Genomic DNA, 17690 nt, shown 5'->3' on the forward strand with positions numbered 1-17690 from the left:
TCAGAGTATCCTTAAGAGTCCTATTTATCCTTTCTACATGCTGTGAGAATGGCCTATATGCACAATGTAGTTTCCAATTAATATTTAATACCTTTGTTAGATTTTGAGACACGTGGACAATAGGCCCAGCAGCTAAAATGCTTGCCAAAAGCGTGCTTGAGGAACACATTTGAGATTCCCAGAATCCAGGTAAATGCCAGGTGGAGGAAGGGGCTTTCCTTATAATTCTAGGGCCCTGAAGATGGAGATGGGATATCCAGAACAGGCTGATCAGCTAGGCTAGCAGTAATGAGTTCTAGGTTCAGTTGAGAGACCCTATCTTAAAGAATAAAGTGTAACACAATCAAGGAAAATAGCCAAAATCAATTTCAGGTCTTCATGGATATGTGCACATGTGTGCATATGCACCCCCCCCCAATATACACACATATACATGCCAAAACATATACACTTGAAAATAAAAAAAATAATTATTATTTATTTGAAGCCACTTACTAGTCAACTAATATTACAGCTAACCTAATATCTGTAAAGAATCACAAAGCATAAGAGATTATAGATTACAGAGGAAGTATATTGTACTTATCTAATGCTGCATAGCTTATCACTCCATTTCTAAACAGGAAAGCAGCACCTATGTGCTTTGCAGCTTTTCTGGAATGTTGGCAGAACTTGTTGAAGAAGGTCATTCAAGGTCATTGTTGAAGAAGCTGCAGTAAGTGCATGTGGATTGGAGGATTGTCTCCCATGCATCCAAAGAGTTCATGGTAGCTGTCTCCTAGGTGCTCAGTGAGCATGCGTATTCCCCTCCCCATGTCCAGTGCACAGCTAATCTGAGCCTCTCTTATTGCCTAGAAATGAAGCCTGAGATTCCAATGAAGCCCGAGAGAGTCTGGTGTTCCAAGAAGACAAGTCTCAAATATAGAAAAACTTATCAGGCCTTCATAATGGACTCAGAATCAAACTCTGTTTCTTGCTGCTTGGTCCAGTCTAGCCAAGCCAAGGATCAGTGTAGGAGAGAACCACACAATGGCTGGTTCTCTGTCAGGAGACTAGTCCTTCAGAGGCTAGTGAGAGTAATGTTCTTCTGTGGAATTGCGTCATAATAACAAAAATGCAGCCAGACTTGTTTCAAAGAACCCGTAGAGGTGAAATCTTTTGTTGTTGCTGTTGGCATCCAGGTGGATGGATGCAGAGGACAATTATTTACTGTGAACAACTGCTGGCTTATGGTGTTGAACTAAAGATAGTACATACAACTGAAAGAAGAGTGTAATCATGAGCCAGGTAACCACAGGTAGTAACCAACTGGGGAAGGGCAATTTGCACCAGGATACAAAGTTACTTCTTGCTTTCAGTTCTGCGTTCATTCACCTTTTCCACTTTCACCTCAGCCCCAGTCAACAAAAGGAACCATTGTGGTGAGTCCTCAGGCATTTCCCTGAGGACTTCAACCCAAGGAGATCAGGTCAGGTGCTCTCCCATTTCTTGTATGCCTTATTATGTTTTTACTACATATCAACCTGGCTCTATCTTATGTCATTGCTCATCTGTAATGAAAAGAAAACTGAGTTCATTCTCTTGCAATTAACCAATTGCAAGTCCGCAAAGCTAATTGAGGAGGAAGGAGTTAATCTGAGCTCTTCTCTGACCAAACCCGTTTGATGCCTTCTGATGCCTAATTTGTGGATTCTGTGGGGGAAAACTGGGCCTGCTTGAGCAGGAAAGGTTCTTTGTGACAGCCAGTGGCAGATAGAACTCCTCCCTCCCTCCCTCCCTCCCTCCCTCCCTCCCTGCTCCCTTCCCCCATTGTTATCCTCCCCACCCTCTAGGTTGTTTATGGGAGTGTCCTAATTACTGCTTTTGAGGCAGGACCTCCTTCTGTGTCCAATATGCACTAGATGACCGTTTTTACCTAGAGATTAAGTTCGACGTTACTCATTTTGCAAAGAAAATAAAGCGAGGTAAGCTAATGACTTTCACTTTGTTTAGGCATGTCCTGTTCCTCCCCTCCCCCCCCCCCCCAGCTTGTCCCTGTTGGCCCCTCGCTCTATGCAGGATCTCCGTCTGCACTCTGGCCCGCCTGCACTCTGGCCGGCAGTCCCAAGCCTCAGACCACGCAATACTCAAATCATACAGGTTTGCAAAGATCTGAATCCCACTGCAAGAGGGCTTGTCTCTGAACCCAGGAACTTACTGACTTCCAGAGTTCTGCCAACAGGGAGCAGCCGGTTACTCTGCTTACACCTTTCTCCCTAAAGGTCGATTTGTGACCATTTCAATGAATTCCAGGAGGTCCTTAAAAAGAAATTTTAAAAAGGGGGGTAACAGTTTAATAACAATTAAACTATTTCTCTGAAAATAAATCTGTTTCACTAATTATGCTAGCCTTTCTCCCTCTCCTTTCTCTCTTTTTTTAAACTTCAGTTTCACTTTCAGGCTGGAAGGAAATGTCTGATTAAAAAACAAACAAACAAACAAAAAGTCTGAATAAAAGCTAAGAAGATGCAGGCTCTCGGGCTGAATAAAATCAGAATGTACTTGGCTTTTGAGGTTAATCCACCTGATCTCTATCTGGGATGAAACTGCCTGAATCACAATCACACAACGAAAGAAGATATAGAAGCTGATACAGGTATAGGGAGTGGGGGGAGAAATGCACCATAATTGCAAATGTAAATTTAGCCACAAAATCTGATTTCTGTGATGAAATGCCAATTTTATGCAGCAGTTAAATCAACAACAAACAAAAATACTTTCTCTATAGACTTCTCTTCTTGGAAAGATACTTCCAGAAAATAAAGTGGTCTAAAGTGATTTTGTAAAAGGCTTTAAAATGGGGGTGAGGGTGGTTCTGGGGGAGGGCATAAGGGATAAACAAGATGAAAAAAACATATGCATGTGTATAGTATAAAATCATCAAAGAGTAAGTAAAAGGATTATATTGAAAGGTAATTAAAATGCTTTAAAATTATTACACCTTTGCCTTAAAGAACAAAATCCCAGAAGGTTAAAAAGTCCTTGTAGTTGGCTAGAAAGGAAGATCTGGCATTTTATGGCAATATTCTTGAGAAAGGATGAATTCTCAGATGTTTCTGGGAACTGGCCAGTCACTTTCTGTTACAGAATAAAGAAGGTCGACAGGAGAGGACAGGCTCTTCCGGAAGTTGTATAGTAAGGCCAGAAACCAGGCTGAGAAATTGTGGACTCGGTGGGGGAAACAGTCAACCTTCAACCTATGAAAGTTGTCATAAGCTTTTCTCATGACTTTATAATGTGATTTTGTGTTGACGTGTATCAAAATTTTTTGAAATAGTGAAGCTTTCCTTTCTATGAACTATGAGTTAGCTATTAACTCATGTTATTGATGAAAAGATTTTCATTAAAAAAGGATCACTGTCCATTGGAAATAATTACTGATAGGATCTCCTTACAAACTGATTTGGATTTGCCCTCGCGCCCCCCCCCCCCCATCTCTTTGTCTCTTTCTCTCTCTTTCTGTTTGTGTGTGTGGTCACCATTCTGAATTCCCTAATATTCTAGTCATGACCTTGTTTTTCACACAGCCTGCTTCATTAGCACTTAGTGGATTTGGGGGGTTTTGTTTTGTTTTGTTTTGAAGTAGGTTTTCAGATTGGGCCTGTCTTTCAGTTATTCAGGGATACAGCTTGGAAATGCCTTGGTCCTTAGTAATTCTAACTTTTATTTACAGCCTTTCCAGAGGAGTTGATGTTACCTAAACAAGGAGTAGAATATGATACAGGGTTTGTACCCATAATCTGGTAAGTAGAGTTGAGAAAAGTACTGTGAGGAAAACTTGTACGTTGTCTATCTCTTACTTTGCAAACTGATTTGCAACACAAACTTTATAGTAGATTCACATGCATACAAAAAAAATAAGTAAATATCATATGATCCCTGGGGGTAATGACCATATCCTCTGAGGGAAAAGGAAAGCCACTGTATTGAAAAACACATTACAGGTGAACTTCTATACTAACGCACTAATAAAGGCAGCTATATAGATGAGAACGAATGAGATCACATTCTCTGAGGTTACAAGACCAATCTGTAGGGATGACACTGGTTGCTTCTGGGAGTAAGGATGGACATTAACTGGGAAGGGGAGAGAGTGATTCTTTGGGCTTGAGTTACACAGATTCATACATTTGCCTTGTCAGAGGATGCATACTTAAAATGCATCTCATTTTGTGGAATTTTACATTAGATAACAAGTTATATATTAAAAAATACTGAAACTATAAATGAGGAAGTAATCTGTCCAGGGAGGAGACTGATGCTCAGAGCACATGTTTGTGAACTGATGACAGGTGTGTGGATAGATTATGTGTGTTATAACGCAAGCATAATTACTGTAGAATTCTTTGAATTGTCTAGAATACTCAAGAATACTTTCTTGCTCCTCTTTTTTTTTTCTATTTTGTTTTGAGATAAGATCTTACTGTGCAGCCTTATGTGGCCTGGAAATGACCATGTAGACCAGGCTGGCCTCAGACTCACAAAGATTCACCTGCCTCTGCCTCCCAAGTGCTGATGGGATTAAAGATATGAGCTACCATGTCTGGCTCCTTTTAAGAATTTTTATTAAAAAATTTTGAGGCTGTGTTGCCTATAGGATATCCATACTCCTGGAGCATTTTACATCAATAAAAGTGATGAATGTTAAAATATAATGAGATGTGAGTACATCTTGCAAACTTCATGTGAAGCAAAGGAAAGGATGCTGGATGGCAGAATGATGCACATGCTATCCCCCTTAACCATGGGGATGCTCTAATACCACAGTCCCTGAGAGCATCAGGAGTATCTAACTCTACATACAGGATCCACCTGTCCATACATGCCTGTGATGAAATTTAGTTTATAAATAGGAATAGGAAGAGGCTAATGACAATCAACAATGAGCTCTCTCTCTCTCTTTCTCTCTCTCTCTCTCTCTCTCTCTCTCTCTCACACACACACACACACACACACACAATGCTTAAACTCATCATTGTACTTAGTAATATTTTGTATCATGGCTGCCACAAGTAACTGAAAAAAGAATGAAACTATGGCAATGAGGGACAGCTACGATGAAAGATCTCATTAATACTGACTACAAAGGCGGGGAACCTTGTGTGTAAGAATTAAAAGTGTGTTTAGGAAGAAGGAAGGATTGGTGGGGTGGATGGGAGAGGGGTTTCCTAAAGCATTGGAGTCCTGTGTTTCTTGGTTTGAGTAGCAAGTCCACTGATAGGTACAATTATGAAAATTCAATAATTTGTTCATTTATGGTTTGTGTACTGTTTTGCATACATTTAAAATATAATTGTTAAAATAAACACCAATCAAAGTTGGCCTGGTGTGCAAAGCTAAACTTCTATCTAAGAGCGTGAGATAGAAAGATAGAAAGAAAATGTAAGACTCCAGATGGGGACCAGACCATACAGAACTACCAATGTCTGCTTGAAAGTAATTCCAAAGGAGAGAATATAGAAAGAAAGAAAATTATCATAGAAAAAGACATTTAAAAAGTTGAGGAAAATGGGAATTGTCAGACAGAAATAAGTAACAATAGAGACATTTGGAAGGAGAGGCAAAACATGAAATACTCTTGCGAAATTTTGCATTATCGCATTTAAAGAAAAGAGATTAAAAAGTATAAACTGAAACTATTAAGAAAAGAAAAGTGTTATATAAAGGAAGAGAAATGAGGTGAGTTTCCGACCTATTAGCAACTCTGGAGAGTGGGAGACAAGAGGATGTTGCTTTTGTGATTTTGTGTGAAAGGTAATTTTAAATTTACTTTTATTTTTGTGAGTGTTTTTCCTGCATGTGTGTATGGACAGTCTGCACATGCACTGATGCACATGGAGGCCAGAAGAGAATGCAGATTCCCTAGAATTAGAGTTACAAATGATTATGAGACATCGAGTGGGTGCCGGGAATTGAACCCTTGTGCGGCGCGCGTGTAGTGTCTCGCCGGCAAGAACACACACACACACACACACACACCAGAATCCTTCTGTAGAAGCACATTTATTCCCAAAAACCAAAATGGTGGAAGAAGACCACCCCCAAGCCTGGGAAAGCCTCCTATATACCCTAGAGCGGCGTATTCACCTCTGATTGGCTGCTACTCGTTGCGCGCCAAACGCCGTGGGATGGGCTTTAACTTTGGTGGGCTTTTACCATGGCACATGCGCAATTTATTTGTTTACTAGCAAGAATTATGGCTGACAGCGCCACCTAGCGATGGCGGACTTTGCCAGCACCTGCCGCGGCTCCCAACAAACCCTGATCCTTTGTAAGAGCAGAAAGGGTTTTCAGTTGCTAAGCTGCATGATGTGTATTGGAGGTTAATATTCTTGTACGAAAAAAATCATCATGAAGCCCATTACTCTGTACAAATGATTTATGCTAATAAACATAATAATAATAATAATAATAATAAAAGAAGTCTGTGTTTCAAATATAACTTACGTATCAAAATTACTGAAGACATAAACAGGGCAGTGGTGGCTCATGCCTTTCATTCCAGCACTCAAGAGGTAGAGGCAGGGGGATCTCTAAGTTTGAGGCCAGCCTGGCATACATAGTATGTTCTAGGACAGCCAGGGCTACAAAGAAACAGTGTGAAAGAAAGAAAGGAAGGAAGAAAGAAAGAAAGAAAGAAAGAAAGAAAGAAAGAAAGAAAGGAAGGAAGGAAGGAAGGAAGGAAGGAAGGAAGGAAGGAAGGAAGGAAGGAAGGAAGGAAGAAAGAGGAGGAGGAGGGGAGAAAGAGAGAGAGAGAGAGAGAGAGGGAGAGAGAGAGAGAGAGAGAGAGAGAGAGAGAGAGAGAGAAGTTATCAAAGACAAAAATACTAAAGATCAAATTTTGAAAGACATATGGATTTTGTCAGTAATGTACAAGCAAATGCTTAAACTTGCTTCTAGTTCTTAAGTCAAATACTCCTGAAAAGTGACCCAAGGGCATCTCGAAACTCAGAACTTTCCTTTTAGATTTTAAAGTAAAATTGAAAGCAATTTGAAAGGTCACTGGCCTCTGCAGTGATCTTTCGTCACTGTTGGGGAACAGCACAGGCTGTCACAGTCTGTGAGGTGAGCCATGTGCAATTCAAGCTCAGCCAGAGTGAGTGAATGAGAAGCTTGGGACTCCCCCTAAGCGTACGTGAAGCCCCTTATGTTTCAAATGCTCTACTCACTTTAGTGTTTCTTCCACTGTCATCTTGTCTAGCACTTAGCTGTGAGTATCTCATGATAAATTTTGGTTTCTCATTATAAAGTGAAATGTTACAAGACAGAACTTAGCATAACCACACACTCTAAACTCATGGTGTTCTTACTTCAGCCAAATAATGGTTTTGTCACTACATTGCTTTATGCTGAGTACCATAAGATCAACTTGATTTACATCCTCGGAGCCTCAGTTACCTTTGGAGGATTTCACCTAGGTCTGAGAAATGAAAACTGGCCAAAACTACAGCCTTGGAACACAGGCCATGATAATCCAGGTTCTCCACTCTTCATGTGTTCCTCTAAGTTTCGCTGATTCTTTAGTGGATATTGACTGATACAAACATAAAGTTATAAATGAGATTTTTTAACATTGGGCTTTTCTAATTAACCTAGATATAAAGATTTGATGCTTAATCATAGTCACAGGTGAAAATCTCTAGCATTTCTTCTCTTGGCAATGTGAACTGATGCTATAAAAAAGTAAGAATGGAAAGCTGCGGTAAAAAACAGAAAAGCTTGAGTCTCCTATGCCACGGGGTGAGGCATCGAGAAATTCTGTGGAGTCAGTTAACCAAGAAATACACTTTTAGGCCCATTCTTTTAAATTACGAGTGCAACACTATATTAAATGAAGCTAAGCATAGCTATAGAAAATTAGATAAGGATATGAGAGAATGGTATAGTTAAACTAGCATTGATAGTAAAAAAAGAATGTTATTATCAACATGGGTGTGTCTGAGGGACATGATGATCCGTGAAATACATCAGACAAAGAAAAACAAAAGTCACATGACCTTGTGTGAATGATGAGCTTCGAGAATTATGGAACACTGGTTACCAGAGGTGACAAAGAGTGTAGGGAGGCAGAGGGGAGAGAAGGGGGTTGACAAATCCAGGGGTGCAGCTGAGATGGAGGAATGACTTGGATTTCTATGCTTAAAAATAAAATAATTCATGGTAGCTGGTAAAAAGTCTTAGAGTGTTCTTAACACGAAATGTTGATAAATGTTCGAAGTGGTAAACAGGAAAATCCTTCCGGTGAGCTCGTTAAACACCGTACACAAATTGTCATTCTGTTCCAGAAGCATGTGTAATTATGATGTGTCGATAAACAATAATTTCAAGAGGAGATTTTTGTCTGGAGTTGACTGACTTGTAGATGGCTTTAAAAATAGTAATCATAACAACAGAGAAAAATAGAATAACCGTAGTTACAAGGAAATGGCACGATTGAATTCCTTATCTTTACGGTGGGAGGAAGAATGAGAAAGAAGTACATGCTGATCACTTCGCTCATTGGTGCTGTTTGAATTATTTCTGTTTGCTGCATTATTTGCATGCTACCTACCTGTATGGTAGCATACCATCTGTAGATAAAACTTATCTACTGATCTTGTATAGATTTGGATGACATATTTTAAAAGAATACACCAAAAGATATGGTAATACCTATTACTTTTTATACTTCCTTTATAGGGCAGAATCATGAAAGGGGGTTCGTCTTATCTAATATACTCCTTTGGGGGACTTTTGCCCCTGTGGATTCTTGTGGTGTCTTCCTCAAACCAATGCACTGTGAGATACAACGTAGCTGACTGCAGCCATTTGAAGCTAACACACATACCTGATGACCTTCCCTCCAACATAACAGTGTTGAATCTTACTCACAACCAACTCAGAGGCTTACCACCTTCCAATTTTACGAGATACAGCCGCCTTGCTATCTTGGATGCAGGATTTAACTCCATTTCAAAACTGGAGCCAGAACTGTGCCAAATACTCCCTTTGTTGAAAGTATTGAACCTGCAACACAACGAGCTCTCTCAGATTTCTGATAAAACCTTTGTCTTCTGCACGAACCTGACGGAGCTCCATCTAATGTCTAACTCAATACACAAAATTAAAAGCAACCCTTTCAAAAACCAGAAGGTAAGAGGAGTATATTCATTTTTGTTCTAAGAAATGTGAATATCTTCTAAAGTTACCTGATATTAAGTTTTCACGTTACCCATGGAAATCTTCATAGCTTTCAAGGCAAAAATAGAAAGTCAGATCAACCCTCGTCATGATTGTGGGGTCCACCTGGGCACATGTGGGCCTTGTGTATGTTTCAGTCTTAGATCAATTGGAACAGTAAGACATCTCTTGCATTGTCTCATTTGAAACAGAACTGTAAAGAGAGACGTCATGAGCAGACATAATCTGACTGTCCCCCGGGGAACAAAGAGAATAAACTCATGGTACTGCTGAATTTGGGATGGGAAGTAGAAAGAAACACAATGAATCCAAGCTCTGACTTCAGTAAAAGTAACAAGTTGATAAAGCAGACTGTTTTACTAAAATGTTATCTACTCTTTGGAGTTTCAGGAATCTTGGAACATTACCTTTCCAATGGTTTCTGCTTTTTCCCTTTTAAAATTGGCTTAAATTTTAAATATATGAAAAGCATGTGTTATTAGCGAAGAATACCAGCAACTCAAGTGCTTCACTTAAACCAAAGCCATTTGTAAATCAATTATTTTCTTTATTTTGTGGCCTCAAACAAAATAATGGAACCTTACTCCTTCTCTGATGCAGAGGATACAATGTACGAATTTAAATATGCTGAGAAGAATTGGTAAAGCAATATGTTGGCTAGTCTCTGAGCCTTAAATCATAAGTCTTAAATCATAGTGTGCAGGAATACCATTCAATGCAAATGTCTCAAAATCTGAGACTAGATTTTTTTTTTTTACTAGAAAACCATGTTTTTTTTTCTTTTTCATGCATAAAAGTAAGCCTTATTTCTTTGATAGAAATTCCATTTGACTTTTCCCTAACCTACCGGAGGTTTCCTTTTTGCCCGAATTTGAAACTTACTGGCCGACTTCATGGTCCTCTGGCTTTTATAATCTTCCTGATCTGTCTTCCGAAATGTACCCTGCGCCTTGGCTGTAGGGATTGTGTTTCCTTAAAGGAGTACTTTCTTCCTTTTCTCCAGTAACTAGTTTCCGAGGTTCATGCCTTACAATTGTTTACTAAGCCATGCTGCTATCTCTTATAATACCAATAAATGCGTATTATAAATAAGTAAATGATCAATTGTCCTTATATCATGAATAATAAACTCAAGTCCTTAAACTTGGTAAAAAGAAGGTGATTTATGAGGAAACTAAATCCTTGTAATAATAGTAAAGGTTTTGTTAAATGTTTATAGTTGAAACAGAGTTACATTACTCTCTCCACTGTCTATCCTCAAAATATCCAGCTCCCTCAAATTCCTGCCGTGGTAACCACCACTCTCATGGAAGATAGATAGCCTCTTTTTCTTTGATTATTATTGTTACCCCTCTCTCTCTCTCTCTCTCTCTCTCTCTCTCTCCCTCTCTCTCTCTCTCTCTCTCTCTCTCTCTCTCTCTCTGTCTCTCTCTCTCTCTCTCTCTCTCTCTCTCCCTCCCTCCCTCTGTCCCTCCCTCCCTCCCTCTCTCTCTCTCTCTGTGTGTGTGTTTGTGCATGCATAAGTGTATATAAATACCAAATCTATTTTTGTTTTTGTGTATCTATGGTTTCAAGACTGACCACTCTGCATTGGATAACTCAATAAGGAGGCTCATCCCTAGGACAGGCTGAATTTCTTCTCCCAGGAGTCATTAGTAGCTTGTAACTCCTTTTTCCAGGGATGGGCTCTCTAGAAATTTCTGTTCTCCCATGTAACATGACTCTTGATAGTGCCACTTTTCAGGTCTTGTTCATGCAGCCCCATATAGGAGAGACTTCCTGGAACAAACATTGAGGAAGGATGGGTGAAAAGACTTAACAGCAATAGTATATTTAATTGCAATAAAGATTATCATGCCTTCAAAACAACAAGGAGAGATCAGTAGTTTTCCCTTGGAGATCCTTCCAAGGTTCACAGGTTGGAGGGAGATGCTTCTGGTGTCAAGACTCTAATGTCTCTGCTTTTCACTTGCAGAATCTAATCAGATTAGATTTATCTCATAATGGTTTATCATCTACAAAGTTGGGAACTGAGGTCCAACTGGAGAACCTCCAAGAGCTGTTCTTATCAAAAAATAAAATCCTTGCACTACGAAGTGACGAACTTGATTTTCTTGGCAATTCTTCTTTACAAAAATTGGACTTGTCATCAAATCCACTTAAAGAGGTAAGATGTAAAGGCGGAGTTACTTCCTATGTTACCTCCAGGTGTGCACAATCCATGTGTCGCACAGATGGAAACTTAAGATTTCTAGTGAAATTGTAAGTCCAGTTGTGTCTAACAAATCCATCAACCCTTGCTGCTTGAGGCCATCGACAACTTAGTCAAAAACGAGTTGAGAAATTGTCAGTTGGTAGGGTTAATTCTAATCCCTGTTCCACTGCAGAGATATTATTTAATTTTTGAAAAGATACTGATTTTAGTTTTCCTAATTATATAGTGAAAAGTCAAACTCCTCCTCCTGAGATCTCTATAAGATTTAAAATACTGTTGTCATCAAGGGCTCTCAGGCTGCAGACTTGGGTTAGCCACTCCTCCGTAGGCTTTGTCTTTTAATAATCACGTGATCAGATAAGTTATTCAAGGGAGCTGTGCTTCAGCCTTCCGATAACACTACGTCATAGGACTATGAGGCAAAAGAATTTAGTAACGTATCTGGCATACAGCAATTCTTAGTATAAAAAATTCCTGTAATGGAATATGTCTCAGTATCTTGCTCTTCTGTGGCCCATGACCTTTAGCTGAATTACTGCTATACACAGATACCTCTTTCTTAGACGTCGTTTATTCCTGTGCATCCATTGAGTATTGCTCATATGTGTACATGTTTAGGGCTGACCACAGTGGATAACCAATTAGGGCCTCATTCCTGGGGAAGATTGACTCCCCTTCCCTTACTAGTCATTAACTGCCTGCAACGCTTCATCTAGCTATCAGTGCTTCTCAACCTCCCTGAGGTTTCAGGCCTTTAATATAGTTCCTCATGTTGTGGTGACCCCCAGCCATAAAACTGTTCTCACTGCTACTTCATGATTATCATTTGCTGATAGATAGATAGATAGATAGATAGATAGATAGATAGATAGATAGATACATAGATACATAGATACATAGATAGATACATAGATAGATACATAGATAGATACATAGATAGATACATAGATAGATACATAGATAGACAGGTAGACATATAGTCAGGTAGTCAGGTAGACAGGTAGACAGGTAGACAAGTAGAGTGATCACCAGGACACACTGGGAATCTCCTCCATTACACTTTTCACATTTAGTCTAGTAAATGCAACCGTATTGAGGAAGATTTAGGCAAAATTCAGGGAGACATAACTTTACCTGGGAAACCTGGGAAGACCCTTCGGGTGCGTGTTACAGCCACAGGATGAAGAAAGAACTAACGATAGAGTGGGCGAGTGGGCGGGTTTTCCTGCCCAAGTCACACGGTAAAAAGAGAAGAGGACTTGAGTAAAAAGGCATTTAAGTATTTCCTATGGAGCCAGTTAATCCCAGTTTTTTGTTTGTTTGTTTGTTTGTTTGTTGTTTGTTTGGAACCGTCAGTTTTCTCCGGGGTGTTTCCATACAATTGGCAAGTTATTCGCTCTCCTCTTAAACAACGCCCAACTGAACCTCCACCTCACAGAGAAGCTTTGCTGGGAGCTTTCCAACACCAGCATCCAGAATCTCTCTCTGGCTAACAACCAGCTGCTAGCAACCAGCAACAGCACTTTCTCCGGGCTGAAGCAGACAAACCTCACCTGGCTCGATCTTTCCTACAACAGCCTCCGCGATGTCGGGAACGATTCCTTCTCTTGGCTCCCACACCTGAGGTATCTGTCTCTCGAGTACAATAATATACAGCGTTTGTCCCCTCGCTCTTTTTATGGACTTTCCAACCTGAGGTACCTGAGTTTGAAGCGAGCATTTACTAAGCAAAGTGCTTCATTTGCTTCGCACCCCAACATTGACGATTTTTCCTTTCAGTGGCTAAAATATTTGGAGTATCTCAACATGGATGATAATAATATTCCGGGTACAAAAAACAATACTTTCACAGGATTGGTGAGTCTGAAGTACCTAAGTCTTTCCAAAACTTTCACAAGTTTGCAAACTTTAACAAATGAGACATTTGTGTCACTTGCTCATTCTCCCCTCCTCACTCTCAATTTAACGAAAAATCACATCTCAAAAATAGCAAGTGGTACTTTCTCTTGGTTGGGCCAACTCAGGATACTTGATCTCGGCCTCAATGAAATTGAGCAAGAATTCACTGGCCAGGAATGGAGAGGTCTGAGAAATATATTTGAGATCTACCTGTCCTATAACAAATACCTCCAACTGACTAGCAATTCCTTTGCTTCAGTTCCCAGCCTTCAAAGACTGATGCTCAGGAGGGTGGCCCTTAAAAATGTGGATATCTCCCCTTCACCTTTCCGCCCTCTTTGTAACTTGACTATTCTGGACTTGAGCAATAATAACATAGCCAACATAAATGAGGACTTGCTGGAGGGTCTTGAGAATCTAGAGATTCTAGATTTTCAGCACAACAACTTAGCAAGGCTCTGGAAACGTGCAAACCCTGGTGGTCCCGTTAATTTCCTAAAGGGTCTGTCTCACCTGCACATCTTGAATTTAGAGTCCAATGGCTTCGATGAAATCCCAGTGGAGGTGTTCAAGAACTTATTCGAACTCAAGAGCATCAATCTAGGACTGAATAATTTAAACACACTTCTACCATTCGTTTTTGATGACCAGACATCTCTAAGGTCACTGAACCTCCAGAAGAACCTCATAACATCCGTTGAGAAGGATGTTTTCGGGCCACCTTTTCAAAACCTGAATAGTTTAGATATGCGTTTCAATCCATTCGACTGTACATGTGAAAGCATTTCCTGGTTTGTTAACTGGATTAACCAGACCCACACTAACATCTCTGAGCTATCGACCCATTACCTCTGCAACACTCCACATCACTACCATGGATTCCCGGTGAAGCTTTTTGATACATCATCCTGTAAAGACAGTGCCCCCTTTGAACTCCTTTTCATAATCAGTACCAGTACACTCCTGATTTTTATACTTCTGGTACTCTTCATCCACTTTGAAGGTTGGAGGATATCTTTTTACTGGAATGTTTCAGTGCATCGGATTCTTGGTTTCAAGGAAATGGACGCACAGGCTGAGCAGTTTGAATATACAGCATACATAATTCATGCCCATAAAGACAGAGACTGGGTCTGGGAACATTTCTCTCCAATGGAAGAACAAGACCAATCTCTCAAATTTTGCCTAGAAGAAAGAGACTTTGAAGCAGGTGTCCTTGGACTTGAAGCAATTGTTAATAGCATCAAAAGAAGCAGAAAAATTATTTTTGTTATAACACATCACCTATTAAAAGACCCTCTGTGCAGAAGGTAAGTGGATTTTATGGATGTTTGTCGCTTCGCTTGTTTTTCTAATGAAAAGCTTTCAAAATTAATGTATTTACAATTCACAAAAAAATGGAACAAAATTAAGGGGGAAATTCAAAGTTTTAGTGAAAGCGCAAGTAAATTCCACAAATAATTTTAGACTGTTAGGCTTTTAGCTTTTTATCAAATATATGTTAATGATCTAACCATTCATTTTAATGTTTTACTTAGGTTCAAGGTACATCACGCAGTTCAGCAAGCTATTGAACAAAATCTGGATTCAATCATATTGATTTTTCTCCAGAATATTCCAGATTATAAACTAAACCACGCACTCTGTTTGCGAAGGGGCATGTTTAAATCTCATTGCATCTTGAACTGGCCAGTTCAGAAGGAACGGATAAATGCCTTTCATCATAAATTGCAAGTAGCTCTTGGGTCGCGGAATTCAGCACATTAAGCTCGTTTGAAGATTTGGAGTCTGTGAAGGGATGGATCCAATTTATAAAGGTCCATCATCAATCTGAGTTTTACTTGAAAGTTTTGTATCTGTTTATTTATATGTACAGATGATGACATTGTATCACAATTAATCTCAGCTTTGAAATATTTCTGCTTATTACAGGACTCTTACTGACAACTGGTTTATTTACTCCAAATAAATACATAGGCAGTTAAGAGCATCCTCTAATAATAGATTCCCAGTTGATTCCTGAGGTGTATCACGGCTCCAAAGGTTTATATAAATAAAACCGAGAGGTTTATGAACATACTTTTTTTAAATGGAGTCTTACTATGTAGCTCAGGCTGGCCTGGAAATGACCATGTTAAAGAGTCAAGTCTTAAACTCACCGATATCTGCCTGCCTCTGTCTCCAGAGTGATGCTTTTAAGGGTAGGCACCACCACACCCAGAGACATACATGAGATTTTATAATACTCATTTTTGAGACATTTATAGAATAAAAGATAATTGCTTTTATGGAACAAGGCCACTTGAATGGTAACAAGGATAAAATATTTAGAAAGAGAGGTTTTGATTTTTCAGTTGAAAAGCTTTGTATTTTATTTTTGGTGTTGGTTTTGATAGATGTTGAATAGCTTTTAAATCTGCATACGCAAGAGCAGAATATCTTTATAATCTTCATAGTGTCACAGGACACTAGACCATAGTAGGCCCCCAGACCTAACACAATTGACTCCATGATGGAAGTACCATTTAGGTCATAAAACTCAGCACATAGACAGCATCACATGCCAAGATAAAAACAAAGACCTAATCCATCAAAGCATGTAGTTCTAGGAAAGTCTCTAAATATACTAACCTTGCTTTTTGGCTTCTGTAGTTCTGCTTCTGACTGCTTTTGTTAACTGAAGTATGTCAGCACAGATTATGGGGTTTTTGTTGTTGTTGTTGTTTTGTTTTGTTTTGTTTTGTTTTTGTACTTAAAAGCTCACCCAGAAAAAGGGTTGGGGCTATGTAGGGATCCCAAACAGCTAATGTGGTCACCAACTGGCTATTAAAGACTTTTTATTAATGTAAACCCATATCTGAGCAGCCTTCTTTGGTGGATATTCCACAATGATAGATGGCTTTTAATACTTGATAAAATAGATATTGAAATAAATACTTGTATTTTCCTAATTTTTGTGTCTCTTCTGCAGGAGGGTTAAATAACTTTCTTAACCATATTATAGAAAGCCTTGCTTCCAGAACTCTGATCAATAGAGCACCTTTGTAGAAAACAGCATTTCCACTCCCTGTCACAAACTTGGAAGGTGGTTTAGGCCAAATCACTGGGTCTTGGTGGGATTCTTTGGTATATTTTTTGCATAGTATTTTTATTGATTATTTGAACCATGACCACATTCATTTCCCAGTCTTCCCATGTCTGGGCCCCTCCTGTGAACTCCCAAGAAGGAGAAGGAGGAAGAGGAGGAAAAGGAAGAGGAGGAAGAGGAAGAAGAGGAGGAGGAGGAGGAGGAAGAGGAGGAAGAGGAGGAGGAGGAAGAAGAGAAAGAGGAGAAGGAAGAGCATGTTCAATTTCTGTTGCCCATGATCACTGGAGCATGGTTAAACTCTAAGTGGGCAGTCCTTTAAAGAAAATGGAGTCCTTCCCCACCTGCACCTCACCAGAAGCCATCAACTGTGAAGAACTACACTTCTGCATCCTCAACAGAATTTTGAGAGTTCTCCTTAGTGGTTTTCTGTCTAGACTGTTGTTATACCATGAGAGGACACACATTGGGCAACTTAGTCCCTAGTTTAAAAAAAAAATGGTTAGAATAAGTTTTACCTTTAACAAAGCAAAGCTTTTAGTTTTCATTTTATGATTAAAAAAAAATAGACATATTGGAAATACACATCCAAAGCTGTTTGAAATATCTCTTGCTCAGGTAATGAAACATAAGAAAGATGTAAGTTGAAATGCAGAGTTAACAGCTGCCTTGCTGAGTGTTAACTATCTTCTGCCTTGCTGGCTGTGTCAACCACCCCCTCCACTGTGGGGCTCCAATGTCTTTTCTCATACCATACTCTGTAGAATAAACTGACTTTGAAAATCCCACATGAGATGTTTAGAAGGGAAAACACTCAATGGTGATTGGAAGGGGGTTGAATGGATGGTAGAAGGCTTTGAAGAAGTGGCATTGATTGGCTCTGTGCTGTGAATAGGAGGGAGCCTTCCAGAGACAGACAAGACGGGGTTAGGAAAGATGCTCTTTGCTGAGGGCTGAGGACCTACAAAAAGTTATTTCTCGTTTTTTCTGCATGGAAACTTTGCTTATTCTCCTCCTTTTGTCTTATTTGTCCAGTTTTAAAAATCAGTTTGAACTCAATCTACACTTGTATTTTGTGTTAAAGAACCATACTGTTTGATGGTTTAGCTCAAATGGTTTCAGCATTGGATTTTGGGGCATTCTTAGTAGTCTTTTGTGTCCCTTTGTCCCTTTTGTGTACTGTGTCATCATCATCATCACCATCATCACCATCATCCCCTCTCCCTCTCTCTCTCTCTCTCTCTCTCTCTCTCTCTCTCTCTCTCTCTCTCT

The 17690-nt window shown here is 39.5% G+C and overlaps 1 protein-coding gene across 2 annotated transcripts; it reads left to right on the forward strand.

Annotated features, from left to right (window-relative positions):
- The first annotated feature begins 1441 nt into the window (after nucleotides 1-1441).
- Tlr3 (toll like receptor 3) lies at nucleotides 1442-16999 on the forward strand. Of its 2 annotated transcripts, none has more exons than XM_028757675.1 (7): nucleotides 1442-1468; nucleotides 2440-2635; nucleotides 3713-3782; nucleotides 8719-9171; nucleotides 11195-11386; nucleotides 12791-14643; nucleotides 14872-16999. In XM_028757675.1, the coding sequence occupies exons 4-7, from the start codon at nucleotides 8728-8730 to the stop codon at nucleotides 15098-15100; spliced, it is 2718 nt and encodes a 905-aa protein (XP_028613508.1). In that variant the 5' UTR covers nucleotides 1442-1468; nucleotides 2440-2635; nucleotides 3713-3782; nucleotides 8719-8727; the 3' UTR covers nucleotides 15101-16999. The 2 variants fall into 2 exon arrangements, with proteins under 2 accessions (XP_028613508.1, XP_028613509.1); XM_028757676.1 differs by lacking the exon at nucleotides 1442-1468 and adding an exon at nucleotides 1917-1964.
- The last annotated feature ends 691 nt before the right edge of the window (nucleotides 17000-17690 follow it).

Source organism: Grammomys surdaster, unplaced genomic scaffold, assembly GCF_004785775.1.
Source record: "Grammomys surdaster isolate TR1022 unplaced genomic scaffold, NIH_TR_1.0 126178, whole genome shotgun sequence".
Taxonomy (NCBI): Eukaryota; Metazoa; Chordata; class Mammalia; order Rodentia; family Muridae; genus Grammomys; species Grammomys surdaster.